General features: G+C 46.5%; 1 protein-coding gene across 3 annotated transcripts in view; it reads left to right on the top strand.

Annotated features, from left to right (window-relative positions):
- LOC143768052 (uncharacterized) overlaps positions 1-8,706 on the top strand; it is a 55,195-nt gene extending 46,489 nt beyond the window's left edge. For all 3 annotated transcript variants that reach the window (XM_077256716.1, XM_077256714.1, XM_077256717.1), the window contains exon 7: positions 6,856-8,706. In XM_077256716.1, coding sequence (XP_077112831.1) covers positions 6,856-8,483 — 1,628 coding nt within the window. In that variant the 3' untranslated portion in view covers positions 8,484-8,706. The remainder of the gene's footprint in view (positions 1-6,855) is intronic.
- Positions 8,707-18,366: the final 9,660 nt, after the last annotated feature.

The following is an 18,366-nucleotide window of genomic DNA, read 5'->3' as shown; positions in this document are numbered from 1 at the left end:
GATCTCCCCTCACCACCAATATTCAAGATCATGGAGTGGCGCCCCCGTGTCCCCTCCTGCGATGTAGGATGCAATTCCTGGACTATTTTTTAAAGGCGATGGGTCGCTTAAAGGGCACCGATCTCCTCACACTGGCAACAGACGAGCACATGGAGTGTCACCTCCATGTATTCTCTTCTTCAGCCAAGCCTAACGCCGGACAAGAGCCATGTCCACTCAGTGACCTGAACTCTGGATGTACAGAGGCACCCTTTTTAGCATCCGAGCACCCCCCTCTGCATCACCACTATTTATAGCAGAAGGCGGACGATCCCTTTCCACTTCCCTGTTAAGAGGATGGTGGATCAAAGGTTCATCATTTCAACTCTGCATGACTTGTCAGTCACCCGCATAGGGGTGTCCGGATAAGTGACCGTCAAAGAAAGCGGCGCTAGCAAGAGATGGCTTTTTTCCTGATCTGCTGGATGCAGCCGCGCATTCTGCCACTTGGCAGATTAACCTGGGTAGAATCTCCTGTGGTATACCTACTGGTATCCCTGGGTCATCAGCTAAAAAGACAACGGACTGTCAGATAGCAATCTGGTTAGTTTCCGCCTTGCGGCTTCCGGTTCAGCGCTCTACCCTTCCTTAGCCGCTGCGTGTGTTGCCAGGGCAATGGTCTCCTGATCAGAGGCCTTCAATATTTTCTTTTCCAACAGTAACCTTTTCCCCAAGAAGGTACAGCTGGTCAATTGGGCAAGCAGACTAACTGCTTCGTGCCTCTCGGATGAATCTACCTGCGCGGCGCTGTCAGTAGCAAATGCCATTACATTCAGAAGGACATTAAAGCTCAGAGAATGGAAATGTACTCTGCGTTCATAAGGCCTCTGACACCACTCCCTTACCAGAGTGGTCGGTTATTCGGTGAGAAGTTGGGAGTGTTCCTCATGCAGGAACAAAAGTTTGCATGTTTCCTATAGACCAATCAGCAGTTGATCAGTTGTCCAGGACGGTATAGATCTAAGAGATCTTGGTTCCAAAAAGGGGACCGATAAGTAAAACCGACCCTGAACCTCAAACTTCTACCAAGCTTGACAAGGTCCTCCTCCTTCGGATGGAGTTCCTCCGCTCAGCCATTACTTCAGTGGAAAAATGTGGAGTTTCTCACATCCACCGACATTTGGGATGCTTACCTAAACATTCCTATGTCTTCCCCTCTTCAAAAATTCCTTTACTTTCCCTTTCGCGAACAGCATTTTCAAATCACGTCCTTGTCCTTCGACCTTGCTACTGCACCCAGAGTGTTCGCAAGGGTTATAGCGGCCGTTATGTTCCTCTTGCACCCTAGAGTTGTGGTCGTCCTGCCTTATCTGGTCGACTTTCTAGCCGCTCTTGCAGCCCTGCGCTGAGTCGTTTATATCCCTTGCAATACCCTCTCTCTCCTGGGCTGGCAGCTAAACATAGACAAGTTTTTCCCTCATTTCCAGCCCATCAAATATCCTTTTCGAGGATGATCCTGGAATCTTCCGGAAGGACGGTGATTCTCCCTTGAGACGAGGCTGTTTCCCTTCAACAGGGAGCTCGCACATTTGTCCTCTCTCCCCTCATTCCATTCGCCTTGCTAGGTGGGTTCTGAGGGAAATTGGTGATGACAATGGAAGCAGTTTCCTTCGCTCCTCTCATTTCCTGCAGGTTAATCAGGCTTTCAGGGGGTAGCCTCTGAGCTCCTTTCTCCCATGTTCAGCGGTTATCAGTGACTACTCATTGTTCTAGGGATCCAAATGATATGGCTAATTCTACAGCAGGTCCACTGCCTTTTGGCAGGTAACCCCATCCAATTCAACCCGACAATCCCACGTCTGTGCCATACGTCAATCATCTAGCACATGCCCATGGTCGGGCGTCATGGCCAAGGTACCTCATATTCTCTGTCGGGCCACGATCTATCATTCGGTGATCTCGGGACTACACATCTCAAGAGTAGAACTCTGGGCAGCAGACGCCGTCAGGGTCCTGCCTCATGTGAGTGGGAACTTCACTCGGAAGTCTTCCATCAGATCTGTCTTCTCTAGAGCACTCCAGATGTAGGTCGGATGGCGTCCTGACTGAACGCCAATGTACTCTACGTTCATGGTTTGGCCCCCAGATCTAAAAGCCATCACAGTACATGCTCTGGTTCTTCCATGGTTCCATTTTCCATAACCCCTCTTCCACTACTTCCGAGATCTTCTCGGAAGCAGGAAGGGCCCCAGTGATCCTGGGAGATCCTCACTGACCATGTCAGGTTTTCTCGATTGCGGAACTAGTATTTTTCCATCTTATTGCAACAAACTGCAAATATGGACTTCCTCGCAGGGAGTCTTCACCTGTGGTTCTCTCCTGTCGCATACCGCTAGACCTTTTGGACCTTAATGTTCCTAGGAGTCTTACAATCCTTTTTTGATCCGAACAGAGTTTACTATCAGGAAGGTCGCCCCTGTTTTTCTCTGATCTCCTCGTCCTGACGAGTATTTGGAGCTAGCCTCTCTGTTCATCAGACTTTTTTTCCCTTATTACCATCAAGGCAAGGTTGCCTTGAGGGTATCGTTTTTCCCTCATCTCTTTCCACACCAGTTCACAAAACAGAATGCGTTCCCCATATCTAGACGTGGTGCGTGCTCTATGTAGGTACGTCTCAAGGACGGCATCCTTCCGAAGGTTGGACGCTTTATTTGGGTTACCTCACGGTCAGAGGATGGATCCCTGACTGTGTCGGGAAGGGTTTCGCTTTTTCATCGGCCATGTTAGCCTGGTGGATTCGTTACACCATCCAGGAGTCCTTCCATGCTAGATCTCCCTGTCTATCGAGGTTTCTTGGTTTCTAGGCACCAGGTGTCAGCAGTGCACGCTTGCAACCTTGCCGGTTCATCCAGTCTGCACGCATTCCTTAAGAACTATAACTTCCAACCCTCCACAGATGTGAGTCTGGGCAGGCGGACTCTGCAGGCCGCGGTGGCGCACTTATAAGTAGCTGTTTCACAAGGCCTGATCTGATGTTGTTCCCACCCAGGAACTGCTTTGGGATGTCCCACGGTCTGTGTCCCCCAATGAGGTGAAGGAGAAATAGGGACTTTTGTGTACTCACCGTAAAATCCTTTTCTCCAAGCCATTCATTGGTATTGTACCCATTCATTGGGGGACACAGCTCCCACCCTATTATTAGCTTGTGCTTGTTTTTTATAATTTGTCATGCTATACTCTCATACTCTCATATATAATGTGACATGCTATACGCTCATGTATTGTTATTGTTATTGATCTCCTACTGCTTTTGCACCGAACTGGTTAGCTGAGAGCCAGCAGGAGGGTGTATACTGCAGAGGATTAGCTAACTTTCTTTGTATCACTTAGTGTCAGCCTCCTAGTGGCGGCAGTATACACCCACGGTCTGTGTCCCCCAATGAATGGCTTGGAGAAAAGGATTTTACGGTGAGTACACAAAAATCCCTATTTTGTTGTTACCGTATATACTCGAGTATAAGCCAAGATTTTCAGCCCACATTTTTGGGCTGAAAGTGACCATCTCGGCTTATACTCGAATCAGTGTCGGTATGGGGTCGGCGGGTGAGGGGGAGCGGCGGCTGTGATATACTCACCTGTTCCTGGCGCGATCCCTGCATGTCCGATGGACTCCGGGCAGCTCTTCCTATGTTCAGCGGTCACGTGGTACCGCTCATTACAGTCATGAATATGCACACATATTCATGACTGTAATGAGCGGTACGTGACAACTGAACACAGGAAGATGCCGCCGTCTCCCGGAGACCATCTGACAGTGAGACGCTGCCAGGGACCATGCTGGGAGCAGGTGAGTATATCGGGGGAGGGGGAGCATTGCGCGATAGTCACCTTCCTCGTTCCATCGCTGCTCGCTGCTCTGTCTTCCGTCCTCTGGCTGTGACTGTTCAGGTCAGAGGGCGCGATGACGCGATTAGTGTGTGCGCCGCCCTCTGCCTGAACAGTCAGTGCAGAGGATGGAAGACAGAACAGCGCGCAGCGATGGAACGTGGAAGGTGACTATCGCAAGTGCCGGGGCCTGAGCGAAGAGAGGTGAGTATGTGATTTTTTTTTATTTTAATCGCAGCAACAGCAAATGGGGCAAATGTATGGAGCATCTTATGGGGCATATATGAGGAGCATCTCATGGGGCCTCAATGTATGGAGCATCTAATGGGGCCTCAATGTATGGAGCATCTAATGGGGCCATAATGTGTGGAGCATCTTATGGGGCCATAATGTGTGGAGCATCTCATGGGGCCATAATGTGTGGAGCATCTCATGGGGCCACAATGTATGGAGCATCTAATGGGGCCTCAATGTATGGAGCATCTAATGGGGCCATAATGTGTGGAGCATCTCATGAGGGATAATGTGTGGAGCATCTTATGGGGCCATAATGTGTGGAGCATCTTATGGGGCGGCGATAATGTGTGGAGCATCTTATGGGGCCATCAACCTTTAGGCAGCATTGTATGGGGCAAGTGTTTCTATGGAGCATCTTATGGGGCCATTATTAACCTTTGTGCAGCATTATATGGGGTATATTTTAATATGGAGCATCTTATGGGGCCCATGAACTGTATGGAGCATTATATGGGGCTCCTGATTCAATATGGATATTCAAAAACACTTAACCTACTGATGTCTCTATTAATTTTACTTTTATTGGTATCTATTTTTATTTTTGACATTAACCGGTAGCTGCTGCATTTCCCACCCTAGGCTTATATTCGAGTCAATAAGTATTCCCAGTTTTTTGTGGCACAATTAGAGGGGTCGGCTTATACTCGGGTCGGCTTACCCTCGAGTATATACGGTTTATAACATTCCAAAAAAGTATTTAAAATTTTTTTTTGCATTCACTTTCTCATCCATGGAGAATTCCGTGCTCTTGGGCACTTTGCTGTGCTATATAACACTCCAAAAAAGCGTTCAAAAATTTTCCAGATTCAATTAGTCATGAGGGAGTGATCGAAGAAATGTTGGAGCCAGAGAAACTTGCACAACAGCAGTAGTGGCAGGAGCCAAATTCTTTCCTGTAACCGCCAAGGACTAACCCAGGCTGCACCCTTTACTGGTGAGGTTCTTGTGGACTGCGGTTGGGAGAGTCAGGATCCAGGAAGTGGTGAGCAGACTGTGGGACCTAGGGTGGTCAGAAGAGACAAGGAGGCGAGCCAGGACCAGGGCTGGAGAAATGCTATCGGGGGCGCAGTTCATGGTCACCTGGCTGTCAATAGATGGCTACTACAAACAGGATTGGTGCTATCTACTCCGTTTTCCATATCCCAGTGATTGTCTTGCTCATCATATTCCAGGGAATTTCCTTGTGCATCATCCTTTAAAGGATATACATGGATTTGGACCTGCACAAAGAACCCTAGGCTTGGACCACATTTTTACCTTCTGTTCTGTTGCATGAGATGGGAAGAAGAATATTCAGGTTGCCGGGTCAGAACCAGGAAGGCAGAGAAAATACCTAATCAGAAGATGCAAGAGTAGTCAGTACACGGGCCGGGTCGCAACAGGTAATTAAAACAGAAGCCAGGAGCTGAGCACAGAAGCCTGAACCAGAGGAGAACAAGCTTGTATCTGGCACCTTCCAGCAGCGCTGATATTGCTGGATTGGTTTATTGAAGCCATGTTGCTTTTCAAAAGACTTTGAGCCATTAATAATGTGGACACCTGTTTTTCCACTGACCGATGATGGACCTGAGTGGGGTCTTAATATCAGATGACTAAAGTTTTTATTGGTATTATTTTTGCCTAAAAAGAAAAGAATGTCCAGCTTCACCGAATCCGTAAAAAAGAGTTTTCTTTATTCACATACTATTGAGCATAGAAGATACAGACTTCAGCACAAGCCATATTGGGTAAGAATCTCAACGCGTTTCTGGTGACTAAGCTCCCTTAAACTGCCCCTCCTGTTTTGAAGAAGCCGAAAGGCGAAACGGCACTCACCGGGCACAGGAGGTGACCTGCCTTCCCAGTCCATCGTTACCCACCGCTACTCACTATCAGGTAAATACCAGTTACGGCTCAGTTACTTTTCATTTTTTTCTTTTTTCTTTTTCCTTGCTGCTGGTTGTTTCCTTCAGGAAACTAATGTTTCCCTCCTGCACGCCTCACACTGCCACCTAGTGGCCAATTCCATCTGTGGCTTTATCCCCAGTATTTTCTCATGCACAGTAGCAATCTTTTTTAGTAGTAAAATATTATTTCTATCCCCATACTACCATAATAAAATCTACAATTACTACTGCCAGAGCCATTTCTTATCCCCTGATGTGAGGGTATTGTTCAATATATATATATATATATATATATATATATATATATATATATATATATATATATATATATATATATATATATATATATATATATATATATATATATATATATATATATATTACTGTTTACTTATTTCTCTACTATACTCTCTAATTAGACTTTGGACTGTTATGTGGGATTTCTAGAGAGACGGGTTCACGTCCATCCACATAGACAGCCTTGCTTCTTCTACAGAAATATTATTACTTTTAGTATGGTAATACCTTATATGTATATCCATAAAATATTTTGCAACTAGGAATCGTAGATCACCACCTGTTTATATTTTGGAGGTCCAATTGTTTACATCATCCTGTCTTTTTAAAGAATTGTATTTTTAAACTATTTGTTAATAAAGATCTTTTTTACTGTTATCCACTAATGTGTCATTTCATACCTCAATAGGTAATTTATTTCAGTATTTTTATAGACAGTTTAAGTAGAAAAGTTCAAAAATATAAGTCAAGGATATTTTATTCAAAATTTGTTTGATTTTATTCTTGGCAGATGACTGTACCAGGAGACCAGAGGGACAGCTGACATCTTCAATTTTTAAATCAGATGATCTTGAGATTCCACAGGATACAATTAAAGTAAATGCCATTACTCCAGATATACCATCATCCCTTCACAGCGATGATCTCTCATCTGATCCTTTCAAGCAGGTCCTGTCTTCTGATACATTACAGACTATTAAGGAAAATCAAAGTCACAAAATAAGCATTCAAAAAGTAACTGGTCATAAAGCAAAAAAATCATTTTCAAGGTTAGAGTATGGAGAGAGTTTTCCTTTCAAAAAATCTTTTGGAAAACATCAAAAAATTCACACAGTAGAGAATTACTATTCTTGTTCCAAGTGTGGGAAATGTTTTAATAAGAAATCACGTCTGGTTCGTCACAAGAGAACTCACACAGGGGAGAAGCCATTTTCATGTTCAGAATGTGGGAAATGTTTTATGGACAAATCAGGTCTAATCAGACATCAGAGAATTCACACAGGGGAAAAGCCATTTTCATGTTCAGAATGTGGGAATTGTTTTACAAATACATCACAACTTATCACACATCAGCGAACTCACACAGGGGAGAAGCTTTTTTCATGTTCAGAATGTGGGAAATGTTTTACAGAGAAATCAAGTCTTCTCAATCATCAGAGAATTCACACAGGAGAGAAGCCATTTTCATGTTCAGAATGTGGGAATTGTTTTACAGCTAAATCAAGTCTTCTCAATCATCAGAGAATTCACACAGGAGAGAAGCCATTTTCATGTTCAGAATGTGGGAAATGTTTTACAGAGAAATCAAGTCTTCTCAATCATCAGAGAATTCACACAGGAGAGAAGCCATTTTCATGTTCAGAATGTGGGAAATGTTTTAACTGTAAATCGATTCTTGAAAGACACCAAAGAACTCACACAGGTGAGAAGCCTTTTTCATGTTCAGAATGTGGGATATATTTTACAACTAAATCAGATCTTCTCACACATCAGAGATTTCACACAGGGGAGAAGCCATTTTCATGTTCAGAATGTGGGAAATATTTTACAACTAAATCAAGTCTTCTCAATCATCAGAGAATTCACACAGGGGAGAAGCCATTTTCATGTTCAGAATGTGGGAAATGTTTTAACCGTAAATCGAATCTTGAAATACACCAGAGAACTCACACAGGGGAGAGGCCTTTTTCATGTTCAGAATGTTGGAATTGTTTTAAAACTACAACACATCTTATCAGACATCAGAGAACTCACACAGGGGAGAAGCCTTTTTCATGTTCAGAATGTGGGAAATGTTTTAACCGTAAATCGATTCTTGAAATACACCAGAGAACTCACACAGGGGAGAGGCCTTTTTCATGTTCAGAATGTGGGAAATGTTTTACAGATAAATTAGTTCTTCTCAAACATCAGAGAACTCACACAGGGGAGAAGCCTTTTTCATGTTCAGAATGTGGGAAATGTTTTATCTGTAAATCACATCTTGATAGACACCAAAGAACTCACAAAGGAAAGAAGTATTTTTCATGTTCAGAATGTGGGAAATGTTTTGTGAAGAAATCATTTCTTCTTGGTCACCAAAGCACGCACAAAGGGGAGAATACTTTTTCTGTTCAGAATGTGGGAAATGTTTTGTGAAGAAAACATCTCTTCTCAGTCACAATAAAAGTCTCATAGGGGAGAATCCTTTTTTATATTTCCACGGTAACGAATGGCTCAGTGTTTGCTCAGGATTTGACGCAGGTAAAATCTGCACCTGAGGTCACTGGCAGGTCACCTGCATTTTTTACATGTGTATTTGATCCGTTTTTTCATTGTATATGTTTTTTGTGTCACTTGGAATAAACCTAATTGAAAGCTGGCTTCTGGGAAGAAATTAAAAAGTGATTTCCTGTTTGTAGATATATTGGGATATGTTCTCACAGTCAGCATACACTGCGGGTTGGACCCTGCATTCCTCCGCAATGTCCAACCTGCAGCATCCAGCTATAACAGCATAGTGGATGGGATTTCAAGAAATCCCATGTCCACTAGGCGTGCACCGACTCTCACGGCTCACCCTTAGAGACGGACATGCAGCACGTCTTTCCAGACCGCAGCATGTCAATTTATGTAGTGGAGACTAGGGTTGAGCGAAACAGATCGGCCAATTTTCAAAAGTCGTCCGACTTTTGGGAAAGTTGGGTTTCGTGAAAGTCGACCCGATCTCACTGTGGGATCGGGTCGGCCGTCGGCGAACTTCGCTCCAAAGTCGGGTTTTGTTTTTTATATATATATATATATGTCATTGAGATAGATAGATAGATAGATATATATATATATATATATATATATATATATATATATATATATATATATATATATATATATATACTTCTGCGCGATATATGTGAAAGGCCGGTAATTCAATTGCCGGCTTTTCAATTCTCCTGTCTAAACCCGACATGATATGAGACATGGTTTACATACAGTAAAGGTACCTTCACACGAAACGACTTTGTAACGATATCGCTAGCAATCCGTGACGTTGCAGCGTCCTCGCTAGCGATATCGTTTAGTTTGACACGCAGCAGCGATCAGGATCCTGCTGTGATGTCGCTGGTCGCTGAATAAAGTCCAGAACTTTATTTGGTCGTCAGATCGCCGTGTATCGTTGTGTTTGACAGCAAAAGCAACGATACCAGCGATGTTTTACACTGGTAACCAGGGTAAACATCGGGTTACCAAGCGCAGGGCCGCGCTTAGTAACCCGATGTTTACCCTGGTTACCAGCGTAAAAGTAAAAAAAACAAACAGTACATACTCACCTGCGCGTCCCCCAGCGTCTGCTTCCTGACACTGACTGAGCGCCGGCCCTAAAGTGAAAGTGAAAGCACAGCGGTGACGTCACCGCTCTGCTGTTAGGGGCGGAGCTCAGTCAGTGTCAGGAAGCGGACGCCGGGGGACGCGCAGGTGAGTATGTACTGTTTGTTTTTTTTACTTTTACGCTGGTAACCAGGGTAAACATCGGGTTACTAAGCGCGGCCCTGCGCTTAGCAACCCGATGTTTACCCTGGTTACCCGGGACCTCGGCATCGTTGGTCGCTGGAGAGCGGTCTGTGTGACAGCTCCCCAGCGATCAAACAGCGACGCTGCAGCGATCGGCATCGTTGTCGCTATCGCTGCAGCGTCGCTTCGTGTGAAGGTACCTTAAACCATCTCATATCCCCCTTTTTTTTGCTTATTCCACACTACTAATGTTAGTAGTGTGTATGTGCAAAATTTCGGCGCTGTAGCTATTAAATTTAAGGGTTAAATCGCGGAAAAAAATGGCGTGGGCTCCCTCGCAATTTTCTCCGCCAGAGTGGTAAAGCCAGTGACTGAGGGCAGATATTAATAGCCTAGAGAGGGTCCATGGTTATTGGCCCCCCCCTGGCTACAAACATCTGCCCCCAGCCACCCCAGGAAAGGCACATCTGGAAGATGCGCCTATTCTGGCACTTGGCCACTCTCTTCCCACTCCCGTGTAGCGGTGGGATATGGGGTAATGAAGGGTTAATGCCACCTTGCTATTGTAAGGTGACATTAAGCCAGATTAATAATAGAGAGGCGTCAATTATGACACCTATCCATTATTAATCCAATTGTATGAAAGGGTTAAAAAAACCACACACAATATTGCAAAGTATTTTAATGAAATAAACACACCAGTTGTTTAAATATTTTATTGCTCTCTCAATCCACCTGAAGACCCTCGCTGTGAAAAATAATAAACCAACAATATACATACTTTCTAATGAACTGTCACGTCCCACGAGGTAAATCCATCTGAAGGGGTTAAAATATTTTACAGGCAGGAGCTCTGCTATAATGCAGCTGTGCTCGTGCCTGTAAACCCCGGCGAATGAAGGAAATGTAGGTCAATGACCTATAGTTACCTTCAGTCGCGGTGATGCGCCCCCTGCTGGATGTCCTCATATGACGTAGAGCATGGGGAAAAAGTTCCCAGGCTGCAGTTCACGAGGACATCCAGCAGGGGGCGCATCACCGCGACTGAAGGTAAGCAGTCTGCTTACCTTGGATGGTTAGCACAAATAGTGGGATCCCCTCCAAAAAAAACCGGCCTGGGGTGCCGCTATTTTTGTTAACCAGGCAAGGAAAAAGGAGACAGCTGCGGCCTGGTATTCTCAGGCTGGTGAGGCCCAAGGATTTTGGCCCTCACCAGCCTAAAAATAGCAGCCCGCAGCCACCCCACAACTGGCACATCCAAAGATGCGCTTATTGTGGCACGTTACCTGGCTCTTCCCACTTGCCCTGTAGCGGTGGCAAGTGGGGTAATATTTGTTGGGTTTATGTCACCTTTGTATTGTCAGGTGACATCAAGCCCATGGATTAGTAATGGAGAAGCGTCTATAATACACCTATCCATTACTAATCCTATCGTTACATGGTAAATAAAGACACAGCCAGAATAAAATCCTTTATTAATCTTAATTAATCATACTTACTGCATCGCTTAATCCCTGAATCCCTCAATCTCCTGCAAGCAAAATAAAATAATAAACCAACACAAATACTTCCTGTCCGCCGTAGTCCGTTACCGAGTGTCTCACGACGAGTCCAGCTCTGCTACATCTGGATGCCTTTGGCTGAATGGTGACATTATGCCACATCCAGCCTGACATCCAGACACAGCGGAGCTTGTAGATGACCACCGGAGCTAACTCGGTCTACAGTGGTAACCTGCAAGGCATTTCTCGCGGTCAGCTGAGCTCATTGTGAGAACTGCAGTGGATGCGATCTTCCAGCTGAAGCAAGGTAAGACATTATTTATATTAGTACACATGCGTAGTAAGCTGCGTTTCTGCACTTACTAAGCATGTGACTATGAAGATAATGCAGTTTTACCGCATGTAATGATAGTCTATGGGAAATTTATGCTGCGGAGACTGAGCGTCTCCGCAACATAAATGGATATGCTGCGGTTTGGAAAGACCCTCCGCATGTTCGCTTACACAGGGCTGCTGCAGGTGTCTCTGAACGCATAGTGGAGATGGGATTTCTTGAAATCTCATGCACTATGCTGGAACATCTGGATGCTGCGGATGAACGCATCATCAAATCCGCAGCATTTACTGACCGTGGAACCATACCCTCAATGTTGTACATATTTTCCTTGAAAATCAACTCTCAATAAGCTTCAGAGCAGTCACACAAGGGAGAAGCTTTTTTTTATGTTCAGATGTAGGAAGTGATTTAACCGACAACAACCCCTTATCATTCCTCATGTTTGGCCTCATTAAAGTAAAAACACTCATCTCTTCTGTGCCGGCGCCATCCCAGCGGTGTCAGGACTCACATTCCCGAGGCTCACTGAGGGTGTAACATCACACGAGCCCTGCCCCCAATCAGTAGTGGTCAGATCGCTGACTCCAGCCATGTCATGTTTACTATCTATATGGAAAGGTAAAATTGCGATAAAAAACATAGCGGCGATCTTGAACTTCTGCAGGAGGGAAGATATTGTTAATATTGGGAATTGTATAAAATCCTGAAGGGCTGAGAACATCCCACCACCCGGCCCACGTGAGGTCATCAAGGAGGGGTGTCTGGGTGTAACCTAGGTGCTGATAAAAGGTCAAGGCTAATTATGACCTGGGTTTATGCAGAAAGATATATATCAGTGTATGTACGATCCCGTTCACTGGACGTTCCCAATCGCAGTGCTCTCCTTCGCTAAGCCAAATCATCTCTGTGATCACCATAGTAAGTTTCCTGCTTTAACCTTGTTTATTTCATGCACTGCATATGATGTATTGTTTGTCCCCTTTGTTAAATCTTTATAAATCAGATAATTTTTTCTTGAATTTTTCTACATACAACAAAAGACAACACCCATCCAAACCCCCTCCCCCTCCTTGTTCCGGACCACATAGCAATTAGCAAGTATCTTATTATATTAATCAACATATTTAAGCTAAATACGGAAATCTGTACACTCATGTGCAAATAAACATTATGAAAGATAAGTCCCAAGTCTCCAAGTTCTTTAGATTTCACATGAATCATGAAGGACATTATGGGAACAGATTTTATATGCTTCACTCCAAGGACCTTAATCAGACATATCTCTCTGGACACAAGTAATAATATTACCCAGCTATCGCCAAGTAAGGAGATAATATCCATGTCTTGGTGAATTTTCCAGTCCTCCCATATTTTACAGGATTTATGCAGGGCTCTCCTCTTTTTATATACTCCTTCCAGACGTAACAGTAGATTCATTTTTTCCATAAATTCCCTAAACGTAGGTGGCGCCCTGTCCAACCAGTGTGCTGCTATAATTTTCCTGGCTTGATATAACGTTCTTTTAATTGCCAACCTTATGTTTGCATCTTCAGCAACCGCATCCACAAAACACAAACCAGAGGATGTGTAGGAATCACAACCCTAAACACCGTGTTTATGTGGTCTATGACTTGGGTCCAGGAATTCCAGATGGAACTGAAGTGACCGAGGGCAAGTTCGCCCATGTATATCCATGATCTGGCTCAGCAAAACTTCCACACTCAGATTCCATCTTAACAAACGTATCTTTACTGTTAAACATTTTCTTAACACAGCGGAACACAATAATAGACAGTACAAAATATACCTATTCACAGAAATAACGTGTAATAACAAACTTTCCCTCACTGTCCCTATCCACACGTTACCAGTCACTTTGCTCCAGAAGATTATCTTCCCACGTCACAGGCCTGTCTGTCTCTGCAGGGATTAAACAAAGCTCCGTCTCTCAGGTCCAGACTGTAGTCCTTGGGGTACGGCAGGTAGGGGTGGAATATTCGGCCTCTCAACAGAGGACCCGCTTACAGTTCGTGGGTTCAGGATCTGTGGAGATGTCACCGCTGAGTGAATATTCGGCCTCTCAACAGAGGACCCGCTTACAGTTCGTGGGTTCAGGATCTGGAAGTCAGCTTTCAACTGAGAGGGATCATCCAGACAATCTGTTATATCGCATTCACAGGAGGGCACCAGCATACACAGACTTCTCTCTGCACAGACTGATTTCCCGGGCTCTTCTTCCTCTCTCCCTCCTTCCTGGTCACATGACATTACAGGGGGGAGCTTAGCCAATACAGTTTGTTTCTCTGTAATCACATTCAGCGTAGGTATAACTTCTGGCCACACGGGGGCAGTGTCTGTCACAGATTCTTCTATGTCAATGATAACAGAACAGTCAGAGCCGGCCAGCTCATTACACGCCCCCCCACTTGAAGGTTGGCAGTCCCTGTCAACGACTGTCTCCAGGGCGGCGATGGCTGTGGAGGTTGTAGGACCCGGCTGTGAAGAGGGCCACACATATTGGTCTCTGTAGGACTGTCCCGGGGGCACTCCTGCGGTGGTCCTAGCTGTCCACCTAACGGGTGCTAATCTCTCTCCCCGATCAGTCACTCCACTCTCCGCCCCAGTCGGTAAGTCAGTCGAGGAGGTAAGGGGTTCAGACGCGTCAGTCAGGCGAGCAGGGGTAGGTATGTCTTCTACCTCTACATCCCCGGTGTCGGTGTCTCCCACAGTATTAGTGATATCCATCTCTCTAGGTATCACAGGAGGGGAGTCAGGCTGAGAACGGCAGGGGCGCAACATGTTACGGTGCAGGGTGCGGAGGCTGCCGCTGTCTTCGCCTTGTACTTGATAGACGGGGCCATCAGGGTACGGGTGTCCAATTATTCGGTAGACTTCGGTCTCCCACTTGGGCCGGAGTTTTCCTTGTGGTTTCTTTATACGAACTAGGACTAGTTGACCCACACTCAGTAGGTCTTCTTGTACTGGAAGTGGATCAGCGTGGACCTGGTCCTGGATCTGCTGTTCCACCAGCCGGTAGACAGTTTCCATCCTTTGACGGTGTGCTTGTAGCCAGGAAGGATAGGTACCACAGGTGTCTTCATCAGGGTTAGACAGGTGTAGCTCATGGATGCCTTTGCCTGGGCGGCCAAAAAGGAGGGTGTAAGGCGTGTATCCGGTGACAGAATGGACGTGATTGTTATAGGCCCACAGCAGTTCTGGGAGGAATCGAGGCCAGTCGGGCTTTTTGTCTTCTGCTAAGGTTCGGATCAGTTGTAAGAGAGTCCGGTTGAAACGTTCACAGGCGCCATTCCCTTGTGGATGATACGGGGTGGTCCTGGACTTCTTGATTCCATACATCTGCTGAAGTTCATCAATGACTCGCCCTTCGAAACACGCCCCCTGATCAGAGTGTAGCCGTTCCGGACACCCGTAGACCCGAACGAAGTGCTGACAGATGGCCTGTGCAGCTGATTCGGCAGTCTGGTCTTTGGTAGCAACAGCGACGGCGAATTTCGTGAAGTGGTCCACCATCACCAGACAGTACTGGTAGCCACTATTCGCCGTTCCGATCAACAGATAGTCCACCATCAACAACTCGAGGGGCCTGGATGTGCTAATGGTCTGGACAGGTGCACGCTGCTCAGTAGACTTGTGGAGTTCACATGTACGACAGCTCAGGCAGACGTTTTCAACCAGCTTACGGAGTCCTGGGCAAAAAATGAATTGCTGGGTCCACCGGAGGGTCTTGTCTATGCCGAAGTGGCCGTTCCTTCTGTGGGCTTCAGCCACCATCTCATGGGCTAGCTGCACCGGGACGACAATCTGCAAACATTCTTCCAGCATATGGGATAAAAGGGCCCTGCGATACAAGACTCCATCCTTCACGATCAGCCGATCCCATTGGGCAAGTAGGGCAGAGGCCCTGGTTGATAGTCGGGCTCTTACTTCGGAGGGTGGTTTCTCTTGTGTCTTTACGTACTGTTTCAGTAAGACATGTTCAGGGTCTCGATCTTGAAGCTTGGCCCATTCTTGTTGGGACAGGGGGGACCCCACTACGGCTTCGATCCCGCCTACAGCATACTGGCGGCTATCTTCTATTTGTTTAGCTAGCCGGGCAAAGTCGGGCAGTTTATCTTCCTCCAACTCTTCATCCCGGTTCCCCACTGGTGAGGATGATGTCACTCTGGAAAGGCTGTCAGCATTCTGATTCTCCTTCCCCGCTCTGTATTTAATTTTGTATTGGAATCTAGAGAGCCTTGCCATCCAGCGCTGTTCCATTGCCCCTAGTTTGGCATTTTCTAGGTGGGCAAGAGGATTGTTGTCTGTCACGACCAGCACCTCCGCTCCTGTCAGGTAGCCAGCAAATTTCTCTGTCATAGCCCAGGTCAGGGCCAGGAGTTCCAGGCGGAAAGAGCTGTAGTTGACGGGGTTCTTTTCGGTATCCCGGAGGGATCTACTGGCATAGGCTATTACGCGTTCCTTGTTATCTTGGACTTGGGAGAGGACCGCCCCGAGACCTTGAAGGCTGGCGTCGGTGTATAACTGGAACGGCAAGGTGTAGTCTGCAAATGCCAGAATAGGGGGTGATGTCAGAGCAGCTTGAAGCGCCCGGAAGGATTTTTCTTGGTCGGGCCCCCAGCTGATGCGTCGTCCTCTGGGACTGTTCGCGGTCCATCGGAGGGTCTCATGCAGTGGTTCTGCAAGCCGGGCAAAGTCCTTGACAAATCGGCGGTAATAGCCCGCTAGCCCCAGGAAAGCCTGGACTTCTTTGATGGTAGTTGGTTGTGGCCACTCTCGGACAGCTGCTATCTTCTCTGGAGAGGGTTGGACACCTTCGGCTGAGATCCGGTGTCCCAGGTAATCGATCTCCTGCTGGAATAGACGGCACTTGCTGGGCTTTAACTTCAAGCCGTGTTTCTTCAAGCGCTGGAACACTTTGCCAAGCTTGTGAAGGTGATCCTCAAAGGTGGCGGAGTATACCACGATGTCATCAAGGTATATCAGCGTGAATTCGAAGTTGAAATCTCCCAGACAGCGTTCCATCAGTCTCTGAAAGGTCCCTGGTGCGTTACTCAAGCCGAATGGCATCCGGTCAAACTCGTACAGGCCCATGGGAAGGATGAAGGCGGTCTTTTCTCTGTCCTTCTCACTCATGGGGACCTGCCAATATCCACTGGCCAAGTCTAGAGACGAAAAATATTTGGCCTTTTTCAGGGCGGTCAGTGACTCTTCGATCCGGGGGAGTGGATAGGAGTCCCGGATCGTGCAAGCATTCAGCCGACGGTAGTCTACGCAAAATCTCAGGGATCCATCTTTCTTTTTGACTATCACCACGGGTGCGGCCCATGGGCTCTGGCTTTCCCGCACCACTCCGGCGTGTAGCATAGATTCTAAGAGGCTTTTCACCTCCTGGTATTGTTGAGGTGGTATTTGTCGGTACCTCTCGCGAATAGGGGCAGCATCACCCGTGGGAATCTCGTGTTGGATACTGGTGGTGTACCCGAAGTCAGTGTCATGCTTTGCAAAGGAGTCTTGGTGTTCTCGCAGTAGTTTCTCCATTTGAGACACTTCCTGTTTGGTGTACTGGGACGGGTCCAGTTGCACTTTTTCCAGTAGCTTTCGCCCAATGTCTTCATCATCTGCTTGAGCATTTATGGCTGAGACAGTTACCGTCCGGCCATCTTCTGTAGACGGGGTGAATTGTAAGGGTCCCATGGGGTTCACTTCTGTGGGTAGAGCATATACTCTGGCAAGTTGCGTGCCAGCCTCGAGAGCTACACCTACGTCTGCGGTGTTGTTTAGCCTGACAGGGACTCTTCCATTCCTCACGACTGCTAGGGTGCGGGCGACTAGTGGGTTTAGCTTACCCCCACTTGGAGCCCTCGGTTCGATTAACACTTCAACTCCTTCAAGCTGTCGGTTGGTGTTAAGAGGCAGGGAAATGACTGTCTCTTTTTCAGCGGGCAAAGTAATCCGGGTACAGCGGGGCACTTTAATGGCTGCTAGGGGTAGTTGTTCCTTTGCCATCTGTTGAAGTCCAACGGTCCGGATTACGCGCTGGAACGCCAGACGAGTCGGTTTATGTTTGGTAACTTTCTGCCAGTACTTGGGCCCTTTTCTTTTCAACAGCATAAGATCCAGGTCTTTCAAGATATTCATTCCGATTATTACTGGAGTCTCGGAGCCGAAGCCTTCCTTGACAATGACGATTCCTCGTTTCCCTAGGTCTTGTCCGCAGGCCTTCGTATCCATCCAGGCGACTCCGGTTACTGGAATGGGTAGGTTATTAGCCGCAATTATCTTAATGGTGGTATCTGGATCACAAGCAGTTCTTGGTTTGAGGTACTTTTCATAAAACTGTTCAGAGATCGTGGTCACTTGCGACCCAGTGTCCATCAATCCTTGTACTGCAACTCCCTCCAGAATAACTTCAAGTGTAGGACTACTCGAGGCAAGAGTACTCCGTTGCTGGCTCTGTTTTTCTACACCCCATTCTCTGTCCCCCCCTGCTGCTCGAGCCTCAGCTGCAGGGGTGTCTAGTTTAACGGCGGCCATTGTGGTGAGACCTGGCGTGGCGGCTCTGCTCGTGGATGTAGCTGATATTCTGTTCGTCGTGGTAACTGATGGTTTGTTCGTTGAGGACAACGATTCGCCCTATGACGGGGGTCACCACATGACCAACACGGTCCCGTGG

Source organism: Ranitomeya variabilis, chromosome 4 (assembly GCF_051348905.1).
Source record: "Ranitomeya variabilis isolate aRanVar5 chromosome 4, aRanVar5.hap1, whole genome shotgun sequence".
NCBI classification, from domain to species: domain Eukaryota; kingdom Metazoa; phylum Chordata; class Amphibia; order Anura; family Dendrobatidae; genus Ranitomeya; species Ranitomeya variabilis.
This window is presented reverse-complemented; position numbering and strand designations above follow the sequence as displayed.